This window comes from Onychomys torridus, chromosome 4 (genome assembly GCF_903995425.1).
Source record: "Onychomys torridus chromosome 4, mOncTor1.1, whole genome shotgun sequence".
NCBI lineage: Eukaryota > Metazoa > Chordata > Mammalia > Rodentia > Cricetidae > Onychomys > Onychomys torridus.
This window is the reverse complement of record NC_050446.1, coordinates 103,424,975-103,445,763: the sequence shown is the minus strand read 5'-3', so window position 1 is coordinate 103,445,763 and position 20,789 is coordinate 103,424,975. Positions and strand designations below refer to the sequence as shown.

General features: G+C 45.1%; 1 protein-coding gene across 1 annotated transcript in view; it reads right to left on the bottom strand.

Annotated features, from left to right (window-relative positions):
• The window catches only part of Ttl (tubulin tyrosine ligase), a 22,053-nt gene extending 1,404 nt beyond the window's left edge, over positions 1-20,649 (bottom strand). Inside the window, exons 1-3 of the mRNA XM_036184294.1 lie at positions 20,313-20,649; positions 17,622-17,700; positions 9,086-9,318 (exon numbers count right to left, since the gene is read on the bottom strand). Of these exons, the coding sequence (XP_036040187.1) occupies positions 9,086-9,318; positions 17,622-17,700; positions 20,313-20,469 (469 nt within the window). The 5' untranslated portion in view covers positions 20,470-20,649. The remainder of the gene's footprint in view (positions 1-9,085; positions 9,319-17,621; positions 17,701-20,312) is intronic.
• Between the last annotated feature and the right edge of the window lie 140 nt (positions 20,650-20,789).

The following is a 20,789-nucleotide window of genomic DNA, read 5'->3' as shown; positions in this document are numbered from 1 at the left end:
TAATCTCAGCATTGGAAGGCAGAGGCAGGTGTATCTCTGTGAGTTCTAGGCCAGCCTAGTCTATATAGAGAGTTCTTAGACAGCTAGGGCTACATAATAGAGAGACCCTGTCTCAAAACAACAAAAAGAACTGTGTTAATTCCTAAACCATTGTTTTTTTGTGTTGATAAAAGAGAATTGCTTTCTGATTTCATTTTCAAATTGTTCTTTTGTAGTGTTCAGAAATGCAATTGAGTTTTATATGTTGATATTGTACCTAGGAATCTTGTTAAAGGTTTTCTCTATGTACAATCTTATCATCTGCAAAGAGACATACTTACACTTCTTTCCAGTTTGGATGTCCTTTTTTTCTTTTGGCTAATTGCTGTGTCTAGAACCTTTAGTACACTGGTTTTGTTTTTGTTTTTTTGTTTTTTGTTTGTTTGCTTGCTTTTTTAAAAAAGATTTATTTATTCATTATGTATACAACATGTATGCCTGCAGGCCAGAAGAGGGCACCAGGTCTCATTACAGATGATTGTGAGCCACCATGTGATTGCTGGGAATTGAACTCAGGACCTCTGGAAGAGCAGTCAGTGCTCTTAACTGCTGAGCCATCTCTCCAGCCCCTTGGTTTTGTTTTTTGAGGTGGGCATGGCTGACACAAGGACTCTGTATGTAGCTCAGGTTGGCTTCCAATTTGTGATCCTCTGCTTCAGCCTCAAACACTCTGGGATTATAGGCATACACATCTGGTTTACCTTTAAAACACTTTTGAAACAATTTTTATGTGTATCATTTATTTGTGACAGAGACAAATATATGTGGAGGGTTCACGCTTGCCACCATGAACATGTGGAAGTCAGAGCCACTTTCAGGAGTGGGGTCTAACTGTCCCCTGACAGATGCAGTCTCTCTCGTCTTTACACTCTGCAATAGCTGGCCCATGAGCCCGATATCTCACCACAGAAGCGCAAGAATTGCATATGCAAGCTACCACATCTGCCTTTTTGTAGGTTTCTGGGCTTGAATCTGGTTGTCGGGTTTGTGAGGCAAGCATTCTTACTTGGAGGAGTTTTTTGTTTGTTTGTTTGTTTGTTTGTTTGTTTTTGAGCTGAGGATCGAACCCAGGGCCTCAAGCGCTCTACCACTGAGCTAAATCCCCAACCCCTTGGAGGAGAATTAACAAAGTAGTTATTGGTCTCTAAGTTTATTCCATTGTGGTCAGAGAACATATGTGTTTTGATTCCCTTACATCTACCGTGGCTTGTTTGATAGCTTAGCCTATAATCTATAGCACAGAATGATCCAAGTGCACTTTATTAGAACTGGATGAGATGTATGGCAAATAAAAAATATCTGCTGGCCTTACTTAAGCTTTAGTGTTGTTTTCTTGATGTTCTTCTCTGGAGATATTCTATCCATGACTCAAAGTGGACTGTTGAAGGGTCCCAAACTTACTGCTCAATTGTCTTTCTCCACTCAATTGCGTCAAGTTTTGCTTCATGGACTTGGCCTCTCTTGCTGGATGCTTATGTTTATGATTGTATCTTCCTGAGGAACTGGTCCTTCACCATGATAAAATGTTCTTCTTAGTAATGAATAACCTTTTAAAGTCTATTTTGTCTAATAAACAACATTTGGTTAGGGAACTATGGTCATATCTGGCTTGGCAATGTATGGTTGGTGAAATTAGAATTATGTTCAACCATTTTCAGAGTTGAGGAAAGAACAAAGGATATACAACAGAGACCTGGGTGGCTCACAAGAGGTCAGGATGTTTGCTGTCTTGCTGTTTACAGGAAAGTCCTGTCTTCCTCTGGGTGGTGCTGTAGACTGAGATAACCAGTGATAGCCAAGGCTAGTCAACACCCACAGTAAAATGACACAAAACACTTGAAATATCTTTACTTTACTTTACTGCTCCAGGCATTTACAACATTCATATAGTTGCCTTATTTCAGAAATCCATTTCCACTTAGGTGCAGGTTCTCTGTCCAGGATTGGAGGCATATACATCAACCACCGAATCCTCAAGACAGTACCCACATGCCACATGCAACCTACTTTGGCACTTTGTCATTTTTGTTCATGGATCCCCTCTCTGCCACACCCATGAACACAACCACAACTGCTCATAAAAACACTTTCTAGCTTCATTGACACTGGCTGGTTCCCATTTCCCATTTCCAGTGCTCCCCAATGTCCCGTGCATGTGCGTCATCCCAAAGAGCTATGGAAACACACTGTCAGCTAGTGTGCACGCCAGCTCCTGCTCTTCTCTGTCTCACAGCACAGAGGCACTTAAATATTCTTGGCAAAATGGACTTTATCATTGCCAGTGAAGTCAAGTGTGAGGGGAGGGGCTTTCTCTCATAATTAATGAATAACTCTGATATATATTAGATTTATAGATTCTTATCTGTTTACATTTGCTACCAAGGATTTAATAAACTGCTTATGTAAATGAAAGTAAGTTTGATTTTTTTTTCCAGATGCTTGGCTGAGAAACAAACAGAGGAACTGCTTGGCCAATACTTATACCACAAATATATATGTCAATATCTGATTGTTCTTACAGAATTGCTTGCTTCAAAGAGTATTTTTTTTTTTTTTGAGCCTTAATCCTTAAAGTGATTCTTCCAAGGTAACGATGTGTTTGTCCTGCTTCCCAAAGTAACGGTTCAAGGCACCTCAAGACATATTGTTACCTGAGGTTCTGATTCAATCAGCTGCAGGTGGGAAATTACAGCACGTGGTCAGCATTGAGAACCTTGGGACTAAAGGCCTTCGAGTCTTCCTCCTGCTCTTTCGTTCACACAAAAGCCTCTGAGGTAGTCCCCGAGTCCGGGAACATCTCCTCCATGAGATAAGAAGCTAAGGCACAGAGGTTATTTGGCTTCTGTGACATTGTGCAGTCAATGACAGAGCCAGGAGTAGAATCAGTATCTCCAAATAAATAACCCCTCCCCCAGCGATGGGCAGCACTCACACCAACTAACCACGAAGACTGGCTGGGGAGCCTGGCATAACCATCTGTGCCGACGACACCATGGGACAACATGAAACAGTTCAGAGCCGAGCTTCTTACTTGGTGGGAAGTAGATGCATACAATGGCTGAAGCTATGTGAGGAATGAACTCAACCCTTCCCATTTCCCCTTATACAGATGTTATGGATTTGTTCAGGCTTATTACAAAACCTGTCAGGATTCCGAAAGACTTACTGACATCTGCTTTGCCAACTCTTCCACCTCAACAGCCACACACTTTTGAATGGCTCTGTGGCTTGGGTCTACATTGACCACCTTGCTTTCTCCACTACTGGCCCACCTAGACTAGGCCAGGACCCAGCACCCTCCACCTGCTCAGTGAGTGTGCATCTTCCCAAATGTGTCTAATCCCTCTGCTTTCTCAGAAGTTACTCAGCGCTGACCCACCAGCTGTGCTGGGCCTCAAGGACTGACTTCATATCAAGTGCTGTACTTTGCTCTGGGCCAAAAAAAAAAACTACTCTCGTATGTGTAGATGCCATACTGCTTGTGTGGAGGCCAAGGGAGTTGGTTCTCTCCTTCCACCACGTGGGTCCTAAGGACTGAACTCAGGTTGTCAGGTTTGGCAGCAGGAGCCTTTACTGGCTAGCCATCTCTCTAGCCCAAAAATTTCAGTTTTTTATATATATATATATATATATATATATATATATATATATAAAATTTCTGAGTAGGTTAAGATATCACTGTCAGCTGGGCAGTAGTGGTACACACCTTTAATCTCAGCACTCAGGAGGCCGAGGCAGGAGGATCTCTGTGAGTTCAAGGCCAGCCTGGTCTGCAGAGCAAGTTCCAGGACAGTCTCCAAAGCTACACAGAGAAACCCTGTTTAAAAAAACCAAAACCAAACAAACAAAACAAAACAAATAAATAAATAAAAATACTTTTTAAAAAGATATCACTGTCACTGGTTACTGATATAATAAGGATTACGGTCTGTGATCATCAAATTCATTGGGAAGACAATGCCCTATAGAAATGCCAAGGTGAGGATTCCAGAGCAGAAAGGTTAGGGCACAGACATGAATCAGTGTGCCCTGCAGCACACTGTCCATCAGCTGTAACAAGAGACATGGCCTTTAACAATTGAATTGAGATACACTACACTAGGAAATCCAACTTTGTAAAAGTACAATTTTGATGGTTTTTAGTACATTTAAGAGTTCAACCATCTTTAGAATCTATTTTTAGAACATTTTCATCATCTCCCCTTAAAATTCTGTGGCCATCATCCCTTCTTCACCCCAGCCCCTCACAACTACTTACCCACTGTCTCTACCGTCCCTGCACATCTCATATGAACTGCATCACACAGTCCATGACCATTTGTGTTCTCATGGTGTAAAAAGTTTTCAAGAGAAGTTTCACAGAGAAAGATTTATTTTCATGAGGTTTAATTTCTTAGTTCTGGACCTTATGGGTTAACACTCTTGGTATCATGTTTAAAGATTCTTTGCCACCGAGCGGTGTTGGCACACGCCTGTAATCCCAGCATTCGGGAGGCAGAGCCAGGCGGATCTCTGTGAGTTCGAGGCCAGCCTGGGCTACAGAGTGAGTTCCAGGAAAGGCACAAAGTTACACAGAGAAACCCTGTCTCGAAAAACGAAAAAAAAAACCCAAAAAAACAAAAAACAAAAAAAGGTTCTTTGCCGCTCTCACCCAATTTTAGTTTTATCTTTCACATGAACTATGAATTAGGTTTGCCTTGATGTATAGTGCTGAATGTTTTGTTTTTCTGTGTATATACTGTGTATAGCATCACTTGTTGAAATGTTTATCCTTTTTTTTTTTTTGCATGTACATGAGTGTGCAGAATGTATGTGTGTGAATGTTTCCATATGTGGGGGTGCATGTGTGCACGCTGGTACACACACTATGTGCATGTGTGCGGGGGCCCCAGCTTGCTGCCGGATATCTTTCTTAAACTGCTCTTTTCGACTTTAAATATTTTGACAGGGTCTCTCGCTGAAACCAGAGCTTGCCATTTCAGCTAGTCTGGCTAGCCAACTTGCTCCAGGGAGCCATTGCTACTACCTCCCAGCACCAAGATTACAAGAGAGCTTCCTGCCGACCTGGCTATTACATGGATTCCGGGGATCTGCTCTGTCTTCATGCCTGCGCATCAAGTGTTTACCCACATAAGCTACCCCCAGCCCTACCTTTCTTTGACTGACAGCTGTTGTCAATTTGATGAACTCCAGAATCACCTGGGAGCTGTGCCTCTGGGCACCCCGTGCAGGGGGGATTATCTGGACTACATGATCTGAAGTGAGAAGGCCCATCTTACTTGTAGGTGGGACCATTCCCTGGGCAGGGGATTGTGGACTGTGTGGACGGAAATGGGAACTGAGCCGCATGCATACACGGCTCTCTTTTCAGGCTGCAGAGGCTATGTGCCCAGCGCTTCATGCTCCCGCTGTCCTTCCTCCTGGCCACAGCGGACTGTACCTGAATGGAGAGCTACAGTGAGCCCTTCCATCCTTCAGTTGCGTGGTCAGGATATTTTATCGCAGCCACAGGAAGAGAAAGGAAGACAAATGCCTTTTACATCTGTCAAAAATCAGGTGGACGTCTATGTCTGGATCACTTTTGCGTTGTCGATCCTGTCTCGTGGATTCATGTTTCTGCCCCTCTGCCCCACTGCCGTGTCCTGGGCACTACAGTGATACAGTACACGTTAATACTACCCGGTAAGTAGATATGAGTGATTCTACTTTAGTTTTTTCAAGATCATTGAACGTACTCAATGGCCTGTGCTTTTCCATATGAATTTTAAAGCTACAGGGAAACCTTGCTGAGCTCTTAACTGGAATCCCAGTAAACCTGCAGACCAGTCTAGGTGTACTGGCATCCTTCCTCTGCTGAGCTCTGCAGTCCTCCCCCCTCTCATCCCCCCCCCCCCATCCCGCGGTTCTCTGACCTCTGTCACCATCCTTCCAGCACTTCCGGCCTCCTGAGCCCAAGCAGGCTCCACCTTACCGTTTTACTTTTTAAATTGTCTTTTAAATAATTTTTATTGTGTTTTAATTTGCTTCCTATGTGTCATCATATGGAAAAGCAATGGATCACTGTGAATGAACCAGGCCTCGCCCATTTAAGACGGAAGATAATAAACACGAAAAGCAATTTACATTATGAGCTAAGACTCTTCCATTCCCCTTTGCTGTCACATTTACTATGTGATAGTAGTTTTTAAAAGTTATAAAAACATGGGCAGGGCGGCGGTGGTGCACGCCTTTAATTCCAGCACTCGGGGGCAGAGACAGGCGGATGTCTGTGAGTTCGAGGCTGAGTTCGAGGCCAGCCTGGTCTACAGAGTGAGATCCAGGACAGGCACCAAAACTACACAGAGAAACCCTGTCTTGAAAAAACAAAACAAACAAATAAACAACAACAACAACAACAACAAAAAAACATACAGAGAAACCCTGTCTTGAGAAACAAAAAAAAAGCTCTGGAGAGATGGCTCACTGGTTTAGAATACTAGTTGCTCTCCCAAGGACCCAGATTCGATTCCCACAACCTTCTGTAATTCCCATTTCAGGGCATCTAGATGCCTTCTTCTGGCCTTCTCAGTCACTGCATCCATATGGTGGACAGACATACACATAAACAAAACCCATACATTAAAAAATAGTTACAAAAATATATCTCCTTGCTTCTCTTCCTGTGTTACTTTTCACAATCTCCTTGAGTAGACTGTGGGCCACAGGGACGCAAGGTCACATCTGTCTCTTCCAATCTTGAATGTCCAAACTCTTGTTCATTCGTTCATTCACTCATTCATGTATATGCTAAAAATGATGGGTGCCAGTTGCCATCTTGGCAAGCAGAGGCCTGTAGGGTACAAACGTGGCATGGTCTGGTTTTATTTTAACAGGGTCTCTGTCAGCTGCACTGTCCATAGACTGAGGACAATAGTTCAGGAGAGAGGAAGGAGGACGGCGTGTCACATGAAAAGTGAAGCGCCTGGCACAGAGATGGATCATGATGGTGATGAGCAGTGGCTAGATGCTGGACACACTCTGAACTTTGAGTCAACTATGCCAGCTACATAGTAGGCACAAGTATTACCTGTTTACCAAGCATGAAAGACAAACATTCATTCTATTAATTTCACTCTTTAGTCCCCATCCTGGGAAATGCTAAGAGGCACCCTTTATCCCCTCAACCCTTAAAACAAGATTCTTCAAAACGTTATTTCTGTTTGCCACTTGCTGATGCTTGGTGCTTCTCTGCCTTGTCTTGGTGGGGCCCAGGGGCCACTGATATCCTCCTAATGGCACCCTGACTCCTGGGCCACACTCTAGAATACCACAGATGCCTAATCTTCCAAGTCCCCAGCTAACCACCAGAACCAAGAAATAGTGGAGTTACAAAGGAGAATCGAAGCAGGTGAGGCCCCTCCCTGGCTTGTGCAAGAGTTCACCCATTTTCAGAAGATTCCCAGGGGTGCCCTCCTGGCCTACGATTGGTGGAGGAGAAGCTGGGGTCCAGTAGAGCAGAGACAGAAATGAGTAACAAGGGCCAGATGGTCTTCCGAACCATGAAAAAATAAATTCAAGATACTATCGTTTTAAAAAGAGTACATGGTAGTAGTTATGAGGGAGACCGTGTGCTTATTACATTAGGAGCCTTCTCTGTTTTAGGTCCGAGTTGGTACTGTGAGTCTTATCCCTTCCTAGGCATCCATTCCACACACGTATTGAGTGCCTGTGCAGAGGGTACAGAAGCAAACAAGACATAAAATCTGTGCTTACACGGGGCTTATATATGTATGTGTAATACAGTCCTGGAAAGACACTAGCACATGCAGGTTAAAGACATAGAAAGCAATCGGTGTGAATGAAGGCCACTGTAGACCAGAAGAGCCTTCTCCAACGAGGCAATGTTTGAGCTGATGGAGACACATTCCAGGTATAATTTATCTCCGCATTTAAGGGATCCAAGGCAGTCTCTGTGTCTACAGCACAGTGAGCAAGGCCAAGAATAGGAGATGACATCAGAAACACCAGGAAGTGTCCGATGGGGTGGGCTCCCACCAGGACTCTGGAGCCATCCTAAATGCATTAGGAAGTAACATGATCAGATTTGTGTTTTTAAATCATCACTCTGTCTGGCAAGATGAGAGCCGGCTGAGGGTCATATTGCAGCAACTGTCTAGAGAGAACGGAGGCTTTGACTTAGAGTGGGAGTGAATGAATTATAAGGACCTAATCCTGAGTGTATTTTGAAGGTAACCCTGGCAAGACATCAATGCACTTGGTAGAGATTATAAAGAAAAGGAAGGACCTGAGATTTGGGGCTCCAGAGACTGGGTGGACAGTGGGATCATACACTAAACAGGAAGGGTGAAGGAGCCGGCTGAGGTGGGAAGAATGTGAAAAGTTCTGTGTCAGACACTTTGAGTTTGAAATGCCTTTTAGAGACAGCGAGGGTAATACTGAATCTAGAGCTTAAGTGAAGACTCAGGTAACATTCAGGAGGCCACAGAAATCTTTAAAGGGCTGTGGCCAAAGTTAGGTAGGTAGAGTATTTACCTAGCATACATAAAGCCCCAGGTCCCATCCCCAGAACCCAATAAAACCAAGTGTGGAAGGGCATGCCTGTAATCTTAGCACTCACACGGACAGAGACAGCAGGATCAGGAGTTTCAGGTCATTCTTGGACACTTAAAGTTTGAGGCCAGCCAAGGCTACATGAGATCTTATCTCAAAAAAAAATTTTTCCCAGAGAAAAACTGGACATGGTGTTCCAATTGTGACAATTCTGAATGAAGTCATTCATCTAAATATATCAGTTAGGGCCTGTGAAATGGTCAGGTAGGTAAAGGCACTTGCTGTCAACCCTAACAATCTAAATTCAGTCCCTGAGACCCATACAGTGGAAGGAGAGAACCAACTTCTGAAGGATGTGCTCTGACTTCCACATGCACACCTTGGCATACATGCCACTCGCAAAACAAAGAAATAAATTCTCCATTAAAACCCAGCATGCCACGGAATGATGCTCCAGAGGATCCCACAAGTGACAGAGACGGCAATGGTAACTTACCTTTGGCACCAGCGGACGACTTTGCAATCCAAACGTTGCCCTCCCCATCCTCTTTCTTTTTGTTATAAGAAGCCAGGAAGAATTCTCTCTCATCCGTCCTGGAGTTACTGACCGGAAGCTGGATGCCATTCTGCGCTGGAGCGACCGGCGTCTTGAGGTTAGTTGGATAAATCACATAGGACTCGGGGAACCATGTGCAGGACTCAGACAGTTCTGGACTGGTCTTGACTAGCCTGGCAGATGACAGAGGGTCAGTCTCTGTTGGTGTCACCTTGCTCAGAAAGGCTGCTGCTTTCCTCCCAAAGCTTTTCCAGAAGCCAACGCCCAGTCTGGTTTCTTCTCTATTCACACTTAGCCTATAAGGCAGACCTCTAATGCATCACACTGTCTGGTGTGGATCCAAATCCACATCCTGGCTAATCCAAAGGCGCATGGTGGGCTGGGAGTGTGGGGCTCTAGGTTGTAGAATATTATTTTAATGTGTGTTACTTTTGCTTATGCTCTGGAACATTTGTTTAATGATGCAAAGATATGTTTGATTAAATAAAATTCACCTGTGGTCAGGAGGCTGAGTTAGCAACTAGCTGACAGGAAGTGGTAGGGAGGAGCCAGGTGAGAAAGGGTTTATAAAGAGGAGTGAAGAGAAGCACCAGGGCTTTTTGGAGGACGAAAGCAAGGAGAGGAGGTGAGCTACTTGCTATTCAGACTCTCTGGGGAGAATTCCACCTTAACCTTTGAATCTTGAGTTCTTTAGAGGAACAGGGGTTTAGTTACGTTTCCCTTCGTAGCTTTGAAAGAGTCAGTGCCTGAAGGAACAGATTTCCCTCTGGCTAAGACCCTTGTGGCCTAAGTGCTGCAGTAGCAGCTGAGTTGCAGTTGCTGATTCTTGTTGCTTAAAAGATAGCCGGTAATGGCACACGCCTTTAATCCCAGCACTCAGGAGGCAGAGCCAGGCGGATCTCTGTGAGTTCGAGGCCAGCCTGGTCTACAGAGCGAGATCCAGGACAGGCTCCAAAGCTACACAAAGAAACCCTGTCTCAAAAAAACCAAAAGAAAAAAAAAAAAGAAAAAACCAGAAAAAGGTGACTAGTATTTAAGAATGACACCTGAGGCCTGAAGTTATTCTCTGGCCTCCATACACAAGGTTATCAAATACATGTGTGTACACACACACACATACCACCCACACACAGGTTTTAAATAAAGCCATTTTAACAACAAACAGGATTTGAAAGTTTCTTCAACCCAAAGAGACTCAGAAATATAAATGAACAAACTTCTAGCTCCTAGGATATTCAGCTCCGCCCCACTGTCCTGAATGGTCATCACGGGTCACATGCAACCATGGAGCATTTGAACGGTGGCCAGTAAGACTCAGGAAGTAAACGATCAATAATAATTTTAATCAGAAAACTAATGGACAGTACTAATATTTTTCCAGTAAGCACAGCTTTATTGATTTAGCAGGATGGCATTTCCTTTATTATTGTACTGCAACACTCAGGTCACACACAGGTGTTGTTCACACATGGGTGCTGTTTCTAGGAATATGCACAAAAGCACCACTGTTCTATCCAGGAACAACAGATCAATTCAGCTCGAGCAATGCTTTTTTTCTGTACATAGATGAAACGTGATGTGTTCATTATACAGTGAGGAAAGCTAGCTATGCACACCATGAGGGGCATCTAAGGTGGAATGTGACTGTTTTTCTAGTTTAAAAAAAAATAAACATTGGTGCTGGAGAGATGGCTCAGTGGTTAAGAGCACTTGCTGTTCCTGCAGAGGACCTGGGTGTGGTTCTCAGCACATACGTGGTGGCTCACAACCACCCTGGGGATCTGACACTCTCTTTCGGCCTCTTTAGGCACTGCATGCGTGTGGAACAATACATACATGCAAGTTAAACACTCATTCACAGAAAATAATAAGTACATATCGAAAACTTTAAAATTTAAAACAAAAGTGAACTATTAAGAAATTGAAAGAGGGACGAAGAAGCTAAGAAAATGCCCAGGGGAGTAAAGAAAAAAAAGAATAAGTAAATGAAATAACTGGAAAAGATATGCCACAAATTCACAGTCAGTGTCAACGGCGCTGCTCACGGCACAACAAAGTGCAAAAGCAGTCTGTTTGGTAAAGGCAATATTCTCAGCAAAGAATATTTGATAAGCACTTTTTCCTCCACAGTCAAGAAACCATCAGTAATATTAGTGGTTGAGATCATAAATACCTAACCAAAACATTATTTTTTAAAAGATTTATTTTATTATATTAAAGTGTGTGTATATATATGTGCATGTGCACATGTGAGTGCATGTGCCAAGGGCAGGCATAGGATGCCCTGGAGCTGAAGGGTAGACGTGATTGTGAGCTGCCCTGTGGGTGTTGGCAACCACACTTACATCCCCTGCAAGGGCAGTGTGTGCTCTTAACCATTGAGCCATCTCTCCCATCCCTAAACACAAACATTCTTAAACGTACCTTTCCCCTTGCAATGCTGAGGACAGAATCCAGGGCTCCCACATCCAGGGAAGAAGCCCTTTCTAACTGAGCTACACATCCCCTGGCCTGCCAACAACTTTTTAACAGGACCTAAACTTGCAACTTCAGTTGGCCATAAAATAGCTTCCATTCTTACACAAAAAGAAAACCATTGTACATGGACAGACGATAAAATAAATTATTTTAAGGGGGAAAAAACTTGAAAAGAATTGTGTTCACCAGTTTTATGTCAACTTGACACAAGCCAGAGTCATCTGAGAGGAGGAGCCTCAACTGAGAGAAGACATCTATGGTGAGACCTGGCTGTCGAGCATTTTCTTAATTAGTGATTGATGGAGGAGGGTCCAGACCATTGTGGGTGGGGCCATGCTTGGGCTTGTGGTTCTGGGTTCTGGAAGAAACCAGGCTGAGCAAGCCAGTAAGCAGCACTCCTCCATGGCCTCTGCATCAGCTCCAGCCTTCAGGTCCTTGACCTGTTTGAGTTCCTGTCCTGACTTCCTTCCATGATGGACTATGATATGGGAGTGTAAGCCAGATAAACCGTCCCCTCCACAAGTTGCTTTATGTTAAGGTGTTTCATCACAGCAATAGTAACCCTAAGACAGATTTTTCTGAAGTTTTATAGTTAATCCCCAAGCAGCCATTGGCTACAAACTTTAATATCAAAAATTGAAAAAATTTAAATGATTAAAGTTTTCCTTAGCCTTACATAAATTATGATATAAGCAGATGTTGCCCAACTAAAGCTTTGGGTATGGTGTCAAAGTTCAGCCTAGAAAGTGTTGAACTCATGGTATAGGCTTTATTTATTTATTTTTGAGCTGAGGATCGAACCCAGGGCCTTGGCAAGCATTCTGTCACTGAGCTAAATCCCCAACCCTGGTATAGGCATCTTTTAACATTTTGCATCTATCAAAGAATTTCACCTACATGTAAAAAGTTAGTTTTTGTCCTAACAGACAAAACTTCACCAGTTTGGGTTAAAATGTGGATTTACTGGGATGGTAATAGATGTTTCCTTTTCTGCTTGTTCCCAGACAGTACATATTGGAAACACTTGCTTCCCTGCACCTGATGATACAAACTGGAAACATTTGTTTTCAGGGCCCACTCTATAAAAAGTATCTCCATGCGGTGCCACGCCTTTAATCCCACACTTGGGAGGCAGAGGCAGGCAGATCTCTGTGAGTTCGAGGCCAGCCTGGGCTACCAAGTGAGATCCAGGAAAGGTGCAAAGCTACACAGAGAAGCCCTGTCTCGGGGGGGGGGGGGGGGGGGGGGGGGGGGGGGGGGGGGGGGGGGGGAGTAAGTATCATGGCTACAGCTGCCCAAATGGCTCAGTATACACTTGCAAACATCATGTCTCATGAATCACCAGTTCAGGAAACTAATGAAAAAAAAACAAAAAATCGAACCGAAGACGGCGACCTTAATGAGTGTTTTCTCCCAATACTCTCTTTGGAGAGATGGAAGCGTTTTTCCTGTATTCACTCCAATTCATAAGTTCTTGAAGTAGAAATACTTGCCAAGTCATTATTTTCACCCAGTAAGCCATTATTTCATTCAATAGTCATAGATTTTTAAATGGCAGTGTTACACAAAAATCTCACATATATTCATTATAGACACATGAGCTAAATGTACAGGTCAAGGAAGAAAAAAGACTTTGTAATCTATCATACACATATGATAACTTGTGTTCCAATTCATATATGCTAATAACCATGATTTTTACAGACTTTTTATCATGCAACAAAATGCAGAAGATTTTGCTTGTAATGACGTTGTGAATGTTGGCTGAAAAACTAAAAAATTGAAAATCTGTCAAAAGCAACTTAAAGTTACTTTTCCATACGTTCAATACCCCTTTAAGTCCAACGTTAAGAAAATGAGCTGACATATAATTTGAATTCAGTTAATGTGGACATGTTTTGTTCAAATGATATGTTTTTGCTTCGAACTCAAGAGGAAAGGTTTACTTGATAATCCAGTTATTAAAACCCTTTTACAGATGTTGGAACAATGTGGATACAGATATCTACCTTTTTGTTTGTCTGGTGTGTGTGTGTGTGTGTGTGTATGTGTGTGACAGAGTCTCATGGAACCCAGGCCGGCCTCCTTGGGACTTGGCTGTACCTATTAGGTGAGCACTCTACCAACAGAACCTCATCCCCAGCCCTAAATCTACTTTTTCAACCATAGTTAAATTCAGGTAAAGAGTTTCCAGTGAAAATGTAACTTCCAACCTAAGACATGCTACAAATTTAAAATATGTCAGATTTGAAGACTTAGAATGAAAAAAAGTATAATTCAATTTTTATATTAGTAACATGTCAAAAAGACAATGTAAGTTTAGGGTGTGGGTTTTTGTGGGGGCTACTTTTTATAATGCTGGGGATCAAACCCAAAGCTTTGCACACTAAAAGCAAGTGTTTTGCCATAAGCTACACTCGTACCCCCATTGTCTTATTGGGATTACTATTGCTGTGATGAAACACCGTGGGCAAAAGCAACTGGAGTGTGAAAGGGTTGATTTCCCTCACAGTTCCATGGAACAGATCATCAAAAGCAGTGATTGTAGGAACTCACACAGGGCAGGAACCTGGAGACAGGAGCAGATGCAGAGGCCATGGAGGGGTGCTGCTTACTGCCTTGCTTCCTCATGGCTGGCTCAGCCTGCTTTCTTATAGAATCAAGGGCCACTAGCCCACAGTGGGCTGGGTCCTCCTACATCAAGCACTAATGAAGAAAATGCCCTACAGACAAATCTTATGAAGGCATTTTCTCAACTGATGCTCTCTCCTCTCGGATGACCCTAGTTATGTCAATTGCCATAAAACTATCCAGCACCCCCATAATTTGGATTTATTTGCTTAAATAAAATAGATTGACTTGCTGGGCAGTGGTGGCGCACACCTTTAATCCCAGCACTCGGGAGGCAGAGCCAGGTGGATCTCTGTGAGTTCAAGGCCAGCCTGGTCTACCAAGTGAGTTCCAGGAAAGGCGCCAAGCTACACAGGGAAACCCTGTCTCGACAAACAAAACAAAATAGATTGACTTGATGGCACCTGTTCTTTGCCCTTGCTGTTTTAGGTCTAAAATTACACATGTGACTAGTATCCTATTTCTGCTGGGCAGTGATGGTTTGTAAGGTGATCTTGGCTTTGAAGCCCTGATTTCTAGTACAGAGCCACGGCTAAGCTTTGCATGAGGCCCTTTGCATTTCTTCCTTTCCTTCAGCAATGGAAGGCAATTGTGCAACTAACTGCAGGTTTATCTTCACCTACAAAGGAGTAATGCTCAGAAGAGAAAAAGCCTGCCACCCTGCCACAAGATGAAGAGTCCTTCAAGGGCTCTGGGCTGTGGCCACAGGGTCTTCATGAATTTCTGACACTACCTGAAGTGACTGGAAGAAGGAACAGGTTGTTCAAGATCCAGCATAGCATCTCATCAAGGCTCTGGGAAGCCCTCTCAGGCACGCCTGGCCATGCTAGTCTATTTGTACAGATTAGAACCTTCCTGGCTCAATATGAACTGCTGTGGCCTTGGAACCCACAGCAGACAACCCCACCCCACAAAATGAGAGCAATCACCTTCTAACGCTCTAGTATCCCTTCAAGCCATACACAATCACAACAGACAGACACACTGCAAAAAGGAGCCAGCCTCTCCTGGAACTGCTACAGCCCCTGGCAGAACACTTGGAGAACAGCAGTCACCATTTCTAAGAGGCCGTTACAGATGGTATCTCATGTTACTCTGGGTCAAGGAATGGGTACTGTCACCGACATCTAAGCCCACTTTGCAAATAGGATACGGGATTCAGGGTGGTGCTGTCCAAGGTAATAGAACTGGTCATGACTCCAGCCCTGTATTCTCCCTGACTCATTACAGCTGTTGATTATGCAAAAATGCAAAGCACCATTATTTTTATAGCATCTTCTGCTTCCTACTTATAAAAGCAAAATTCTACTTTTGTCTTTATGTCTCTGCGTGGGTATGTTCACATGCCAATGGGCGTAGGTGCCCACAGTGGCATTTTTCGAGCTGTGTATCGTGAGTGCTGGTATCCAAACACAGGTCTTCTGGAAGAGCAATATGTGTGCTCTTAAGTCCTGAGCCATCTCTCCAGCCCTGGTCATTTACATTCTAAACACAAAAGGAATACATTGGCTGGGGAGTGGTGGCACACACCTTTAATCCCAGCACTCAGAAGGCAGAGGTAGGTGGACCTCTGTGAGTTCAAGAACAGCCTGGTCTACAAAAAACGAGTTCCAGGATAGCCAGACTTATAAAATAGAGAAATCTTACCTCAAAACAAACAAACAAACAAAATACATCATACAAAGACTTTAGGGAGCCTCACTCTCTTTTAGAAACCCATCCTAGAGAAGAGAGGTAGGAAAGACACCAGAACCCGCATATCCAAAGAAAAACAGAGCTGCTACCATATGCACCCAACCTCTTAAGTCTAAAGAAACATTAGCAAGGAAAAAGAGCAGTTGTCCCTACGAGAAGGCTTTTTGACTATTCATATGTATATATGAATTGCAGGGAAAGAGCGCTGTGGGATGGATGTTTTGTATGTCAAATGTGTTGCTCTGATTGGTTAAAATAAATAAAATGCTGATTGGCCAGTAGCCAGGCAGGAAGGATAGGGTAGGTGGGACAAGGAGAAGAGATTTCCGGGAAGTAAAGGCTGGAGCAGGGAGACACCGCCAGCTACCGCCATGACAAGAAAGATGTAAGGTACTGGTAAGCCACGAGCCACGTGGCAAAGTATAGATGAATAGAAATGGGCTAAATATAAGAGTAAGAGCTAGACAATGATAGGCCTGAGCTAATGGCCGAGAAGTTTAAATAATATAAGTGTCTGTGTGTTCATTTTATATGTGGGTTGTGGGACCACGGGGGCTTGGTTACACCTGGAGAAGATCTCCAACAACAAGAGTCCAGGAGACAAACTATAGCCCTGATCTTAGGGACCAGACAGAGAGCTTCCACATGAAAATGACGGTAATAACGACCGTGATGACAAGGGTCTCGGTTTAGGTAGTTACCCCGTTCACTTACAGAGAAGAAAGTTAAAGCACAAATATCCACGTGCAGCAGGCCCTTGTGCTGCATCCACTCACACACGTCTCCTAGTCTCAACCCTCATAATTGCTTTATGAGGGAGGTACTCAGGCTTAGAGGGATGAGAAGATTTGCCCGCTAATTAGATTCTTCAAAGAGCTGAGGTTAATCCCTAGGTGCTGACCCTGGATCTCAGTCACTGTATACTGCTGAACTCTACCTTATAATACCATCATCCTTGTGATATCTAGCCATCCCCCAACAGCTCAGAGACGGATGGTTGTTGCACTCTATCTGAACATCTTCTGAGGACCCCCATGCCCTCCACTGCTTGAGTCTTCTGAGGATGCTTGCGCACACCCTTCTCCAGGGACCAGAAATGCCTGGCAACTAACCCCACCCGCGACCCCCAGCCCTTTCCCCACAGGAAGAGAGCATGGGAAAGTTTCTAGGAGAGCAAATGCCAAGAGAAAGTGGAACTGTTCCCAACTGACACTATGGCAGATGCTCAGTCACTTTGCTTCAAGTGTGATAGCTCTGAGGTATCATCCACGTCAGAACACTGGGGTAGGACTTCAGCGAAAACTACTTCTTTGCTTGGCTCCTAATTCACCCTGCCCTACCCTGCCCCCAACCCCATTACAGATGGGTTTGCCTTGAATATCTTCCAAGAAACCACTTACACCAGAAAGAACCTCCTTCCGGAGAGTCAGGCATTGCTTCTAGGGAGCTCACCTAGGAGACAGGCAAGCTGTAGGAAGCGATACACAGCAACGCCTTAAACTGTAGTCAAAGCAACCCAGAGGAGCCCACAGCCCTGATATCTGCCGACTTTTAAAACAGTAAAGTTTTGGTGTTTTTTTTTCTCCTCTTTATCTTGACCTAAGCACTTCCGGATGAAAGTTAGAACCATTTCTATAAAACACCGAAAATGGAGGTCTTTGGGAACACTTACTTCACTAAGGAAGCTTTCCGGCAGAGTTTGTCCGCCCCCCTGTAGTAATTCACCAGCTGTGCCAGCCCAGGCTCGTGACCTGCGAAGAAAGAAGAGCTCAGAATGGAAACAGAACAGGTGCGGCATGACAACGTCAGCAGCAGCAGCGTGCAGAACAGATGTGTCGGAGCCAGCTCCCTTTCTCTCCTTTCAGGCTGGGTGTCCAACTCGGAACACTTTTGGTTTGTGTCCCAAGGTCCTCCTTCCCCTCAGTATTCTACTCTCAATACTGCAGCATAGGTACTGCCATGCAGGTCAGCTGTGATGTGGCGGCCTTTTTTCCTGGAACTCGCTTTGGAGACCAGACTGGCCTCGAACTCACAAAGATCCACCTGCCTCTGCCTCCCGAGTACTGGGATTACAGGCGTGCGCTACCACCGCCCGGTGGCCTTTTTTCTTATTAGGAGAACATTGGGTATTTTCTATTTCATTTCTCCTTGGTCCTAACACAGTCCTCTCTTAGCTTAACACACACAGGCTTGTAATCTGCTGAGCAAGGTTACTTACATACAGCCACACATCCATCCCCAACCCCATTTTCTCCAAATATCAAAGAAGGCAGCAGAGTATGGCACATCTACCTCAAGGAGCTTCTAGAAGCCACTAAGAAGTGAAGGAAGGCAGTAGAAAGGCCCTGTGACAATGTCAGACGCCCTGAGAACTTCTTGGCATTATCCCATGAGGAAACATGTATTAGCTCGTACTGCAAAAGCTGTTCTGAAGCCACAACAGGAGGTCTGCAGTGTGGCTCAGCGGTACAGTGCATCAGCAACACCTATGAGGCCACGAGTTCAATCCTCAGCACCACAAAAGATGAAATGAATCAAGATTAAACATTAGAAATAACATGATACAACAAAAATACATTTTATTAAAAGAATTTTTAACTCCTAACAAAATGTTTTGCATTTTCAGTAACAAAAGGTAAGATTTTAAAAAAGACTTTGAGTTGGTGTCGGGGTTAACAATGATTAATCCAACCATGGCACATAACCAAATCAGAACTTTCAGACATTATCTGGTTTTCACAGTCTCCCTGGGGTAGACAGGCCGATTCACTGTTGACCTGGAGACCCCTGGCTTCCAGCACCTGCACACGACTCTGCTTTCTCCTTGGGTTATGCAGCCCACTTTAGACAGAAAGGGAATACTCTCAACAGTGAGGTTGCAGAACCATTTCAGATAAGAGGATGCATCTGTCTTTTCCATAAAGATAAAATGTTTGCTGCTCATCTGCTAAATGTGTGGTGCCTTTTTAGGACTGGGATCACAAAGGGTTTCACTTTGTCATCATAGCATCGAGGCCACCTACCCCTGCCCCAGCCTGAGCAGGGGCTTCCCATGTGTTCTCAACACCAAGGTTCCACCTAGGCTCTTACCATCGGGCTCTGTCAAGTGCCCAGAGGAAGGGAAGTCAGGAAGGGGGTGACAGAGGAAGGGGACGTACTGACGGCTGTTCCTGTACTTTCAGGGAAGTTCGTTTAGTGGGATTTTCTTTGCTGAGCCCTTCCAGAGGAACCTGGTTAACAAGCACATTTCTATTCTAAGATTTCTGAGACTTCCAACCAGCCCCTCCATGGAGTTGGCATGCTACAGTATAAACTTGTATGAGAATGAAAGTTGTTCCTGGACTATTTCAGTAAGGTTCAGCCTTAACACACTTCATTCTTCAAGCTATCACATCTTGACAGGGTTGTAATGTCACCCAAATGCTTTATGCAAGCTTGCCAAATAGCCAGTTAATTCCAAACAACCTGCTTTCAGTCTAGTCATCCATCTCTGACCACACCTATTTCTGAAAACACTCTCCTCTCCAGGACATGGGACACTACTCTCCCGGGTGTTCTCCGAGGTAGAGATGTCTCTTCTTTGCTATCAATGCTCCCCTTCTGTCCTTGGAATACAACCGACCCCACCCCCAAGTGAGTTTTTGCAAAAGAACCAGCTACCCAGAGAGAGACAGGCCCTCCGCAGATGACCAGGCTCAAATCTGTGGGATGCTAGTTGAACCCATCTGGACAACTTCTAGATTACGTCATTTAAAAGGGAGTCACTGTCCCTTCCTACAGGAAAGTATCTGAATAAAGTAGTACCAAGCTAGCTTCGCTCACGTGGATGAGGAGACCAAAGAGCATCCAAACTGTTGTAAAAACTATCATTAAATGCATAGTTATGGATGCACACTTTTGGTGCAGCTAAAAGAAAGGTCTGGAATGGAACACACACACACACACCACTCCCACCCACCAGCTTCCCTGGAAGCTCCCGCTTTGGGTAATTCAGTGAGTCTTTCCCAAATTCCCTGGGCCTCTCGGTAGCACAAGCCTCTGGGATTTCAACAACAACTCCCCCTCCACACCCACACCACACAAGGCGGAATCCTTGGTGGCGGAAAGCTGCAAGACGATCGCAGCAGGCCCAGGGAAGCTCAGGGTCGAGGCCGACACTCCGGGTGCAGGGCTAGGGCACTGTCAGCAGACACAGCAACTGCACAGAGACTCCGTTCCGAGTCCAGCTATGGGTTTAGGTCTTGATGGATCCATTTTAGATCTGCCAGAGCGAGCTAGTGCCTGGAGAAGATTAATGACCTTAAAAACAAAAGCGCTGGCTCCCCGGGGCCGTGCGCGCAACGGCCACGAGGGAAAGGCTCACCCAGTCTCCCGAAGGGCAGCCGGTTCCTCTCGCCCAGCATCAAGTTGAACCTGGGGTTGTCCCGCCGCAGCCTCTTCCAGTGGCCGGTGGCCAGCAGCAGCCGGGAGACCTCGGCATAGACGCTGCTATTCTCGTCGCGCACCACGAAGGTGTACATGGCGAAGGGCCGCGCGCCCCGCAGCCGCCGCACGAGTCCAAGGCACCACGCGTGGTCGCTGCCCCAGCCCCAGCCCAGCCGGCTGCCTAGCTCCGGGACCGCCCCTCCGGGTGCCCTGAGTGCCGGTCCCGGGCGCCCGCGCCACCGCCCGAGTGGCGAGCGCCACCCGGACGCCGCGCCCACCGCCGGCGCCCCGCCCACGACCGTGATTCCGCGCGGCGCTCGGGGCAGGTCTGCGGACCGCTGCGGCTGGAGCTCGGATGCAGGGCCCGCCCCGGCCGCCGCTCTGCGAGGAGCCAGTGGCGTGGGGCGCTGGTGTG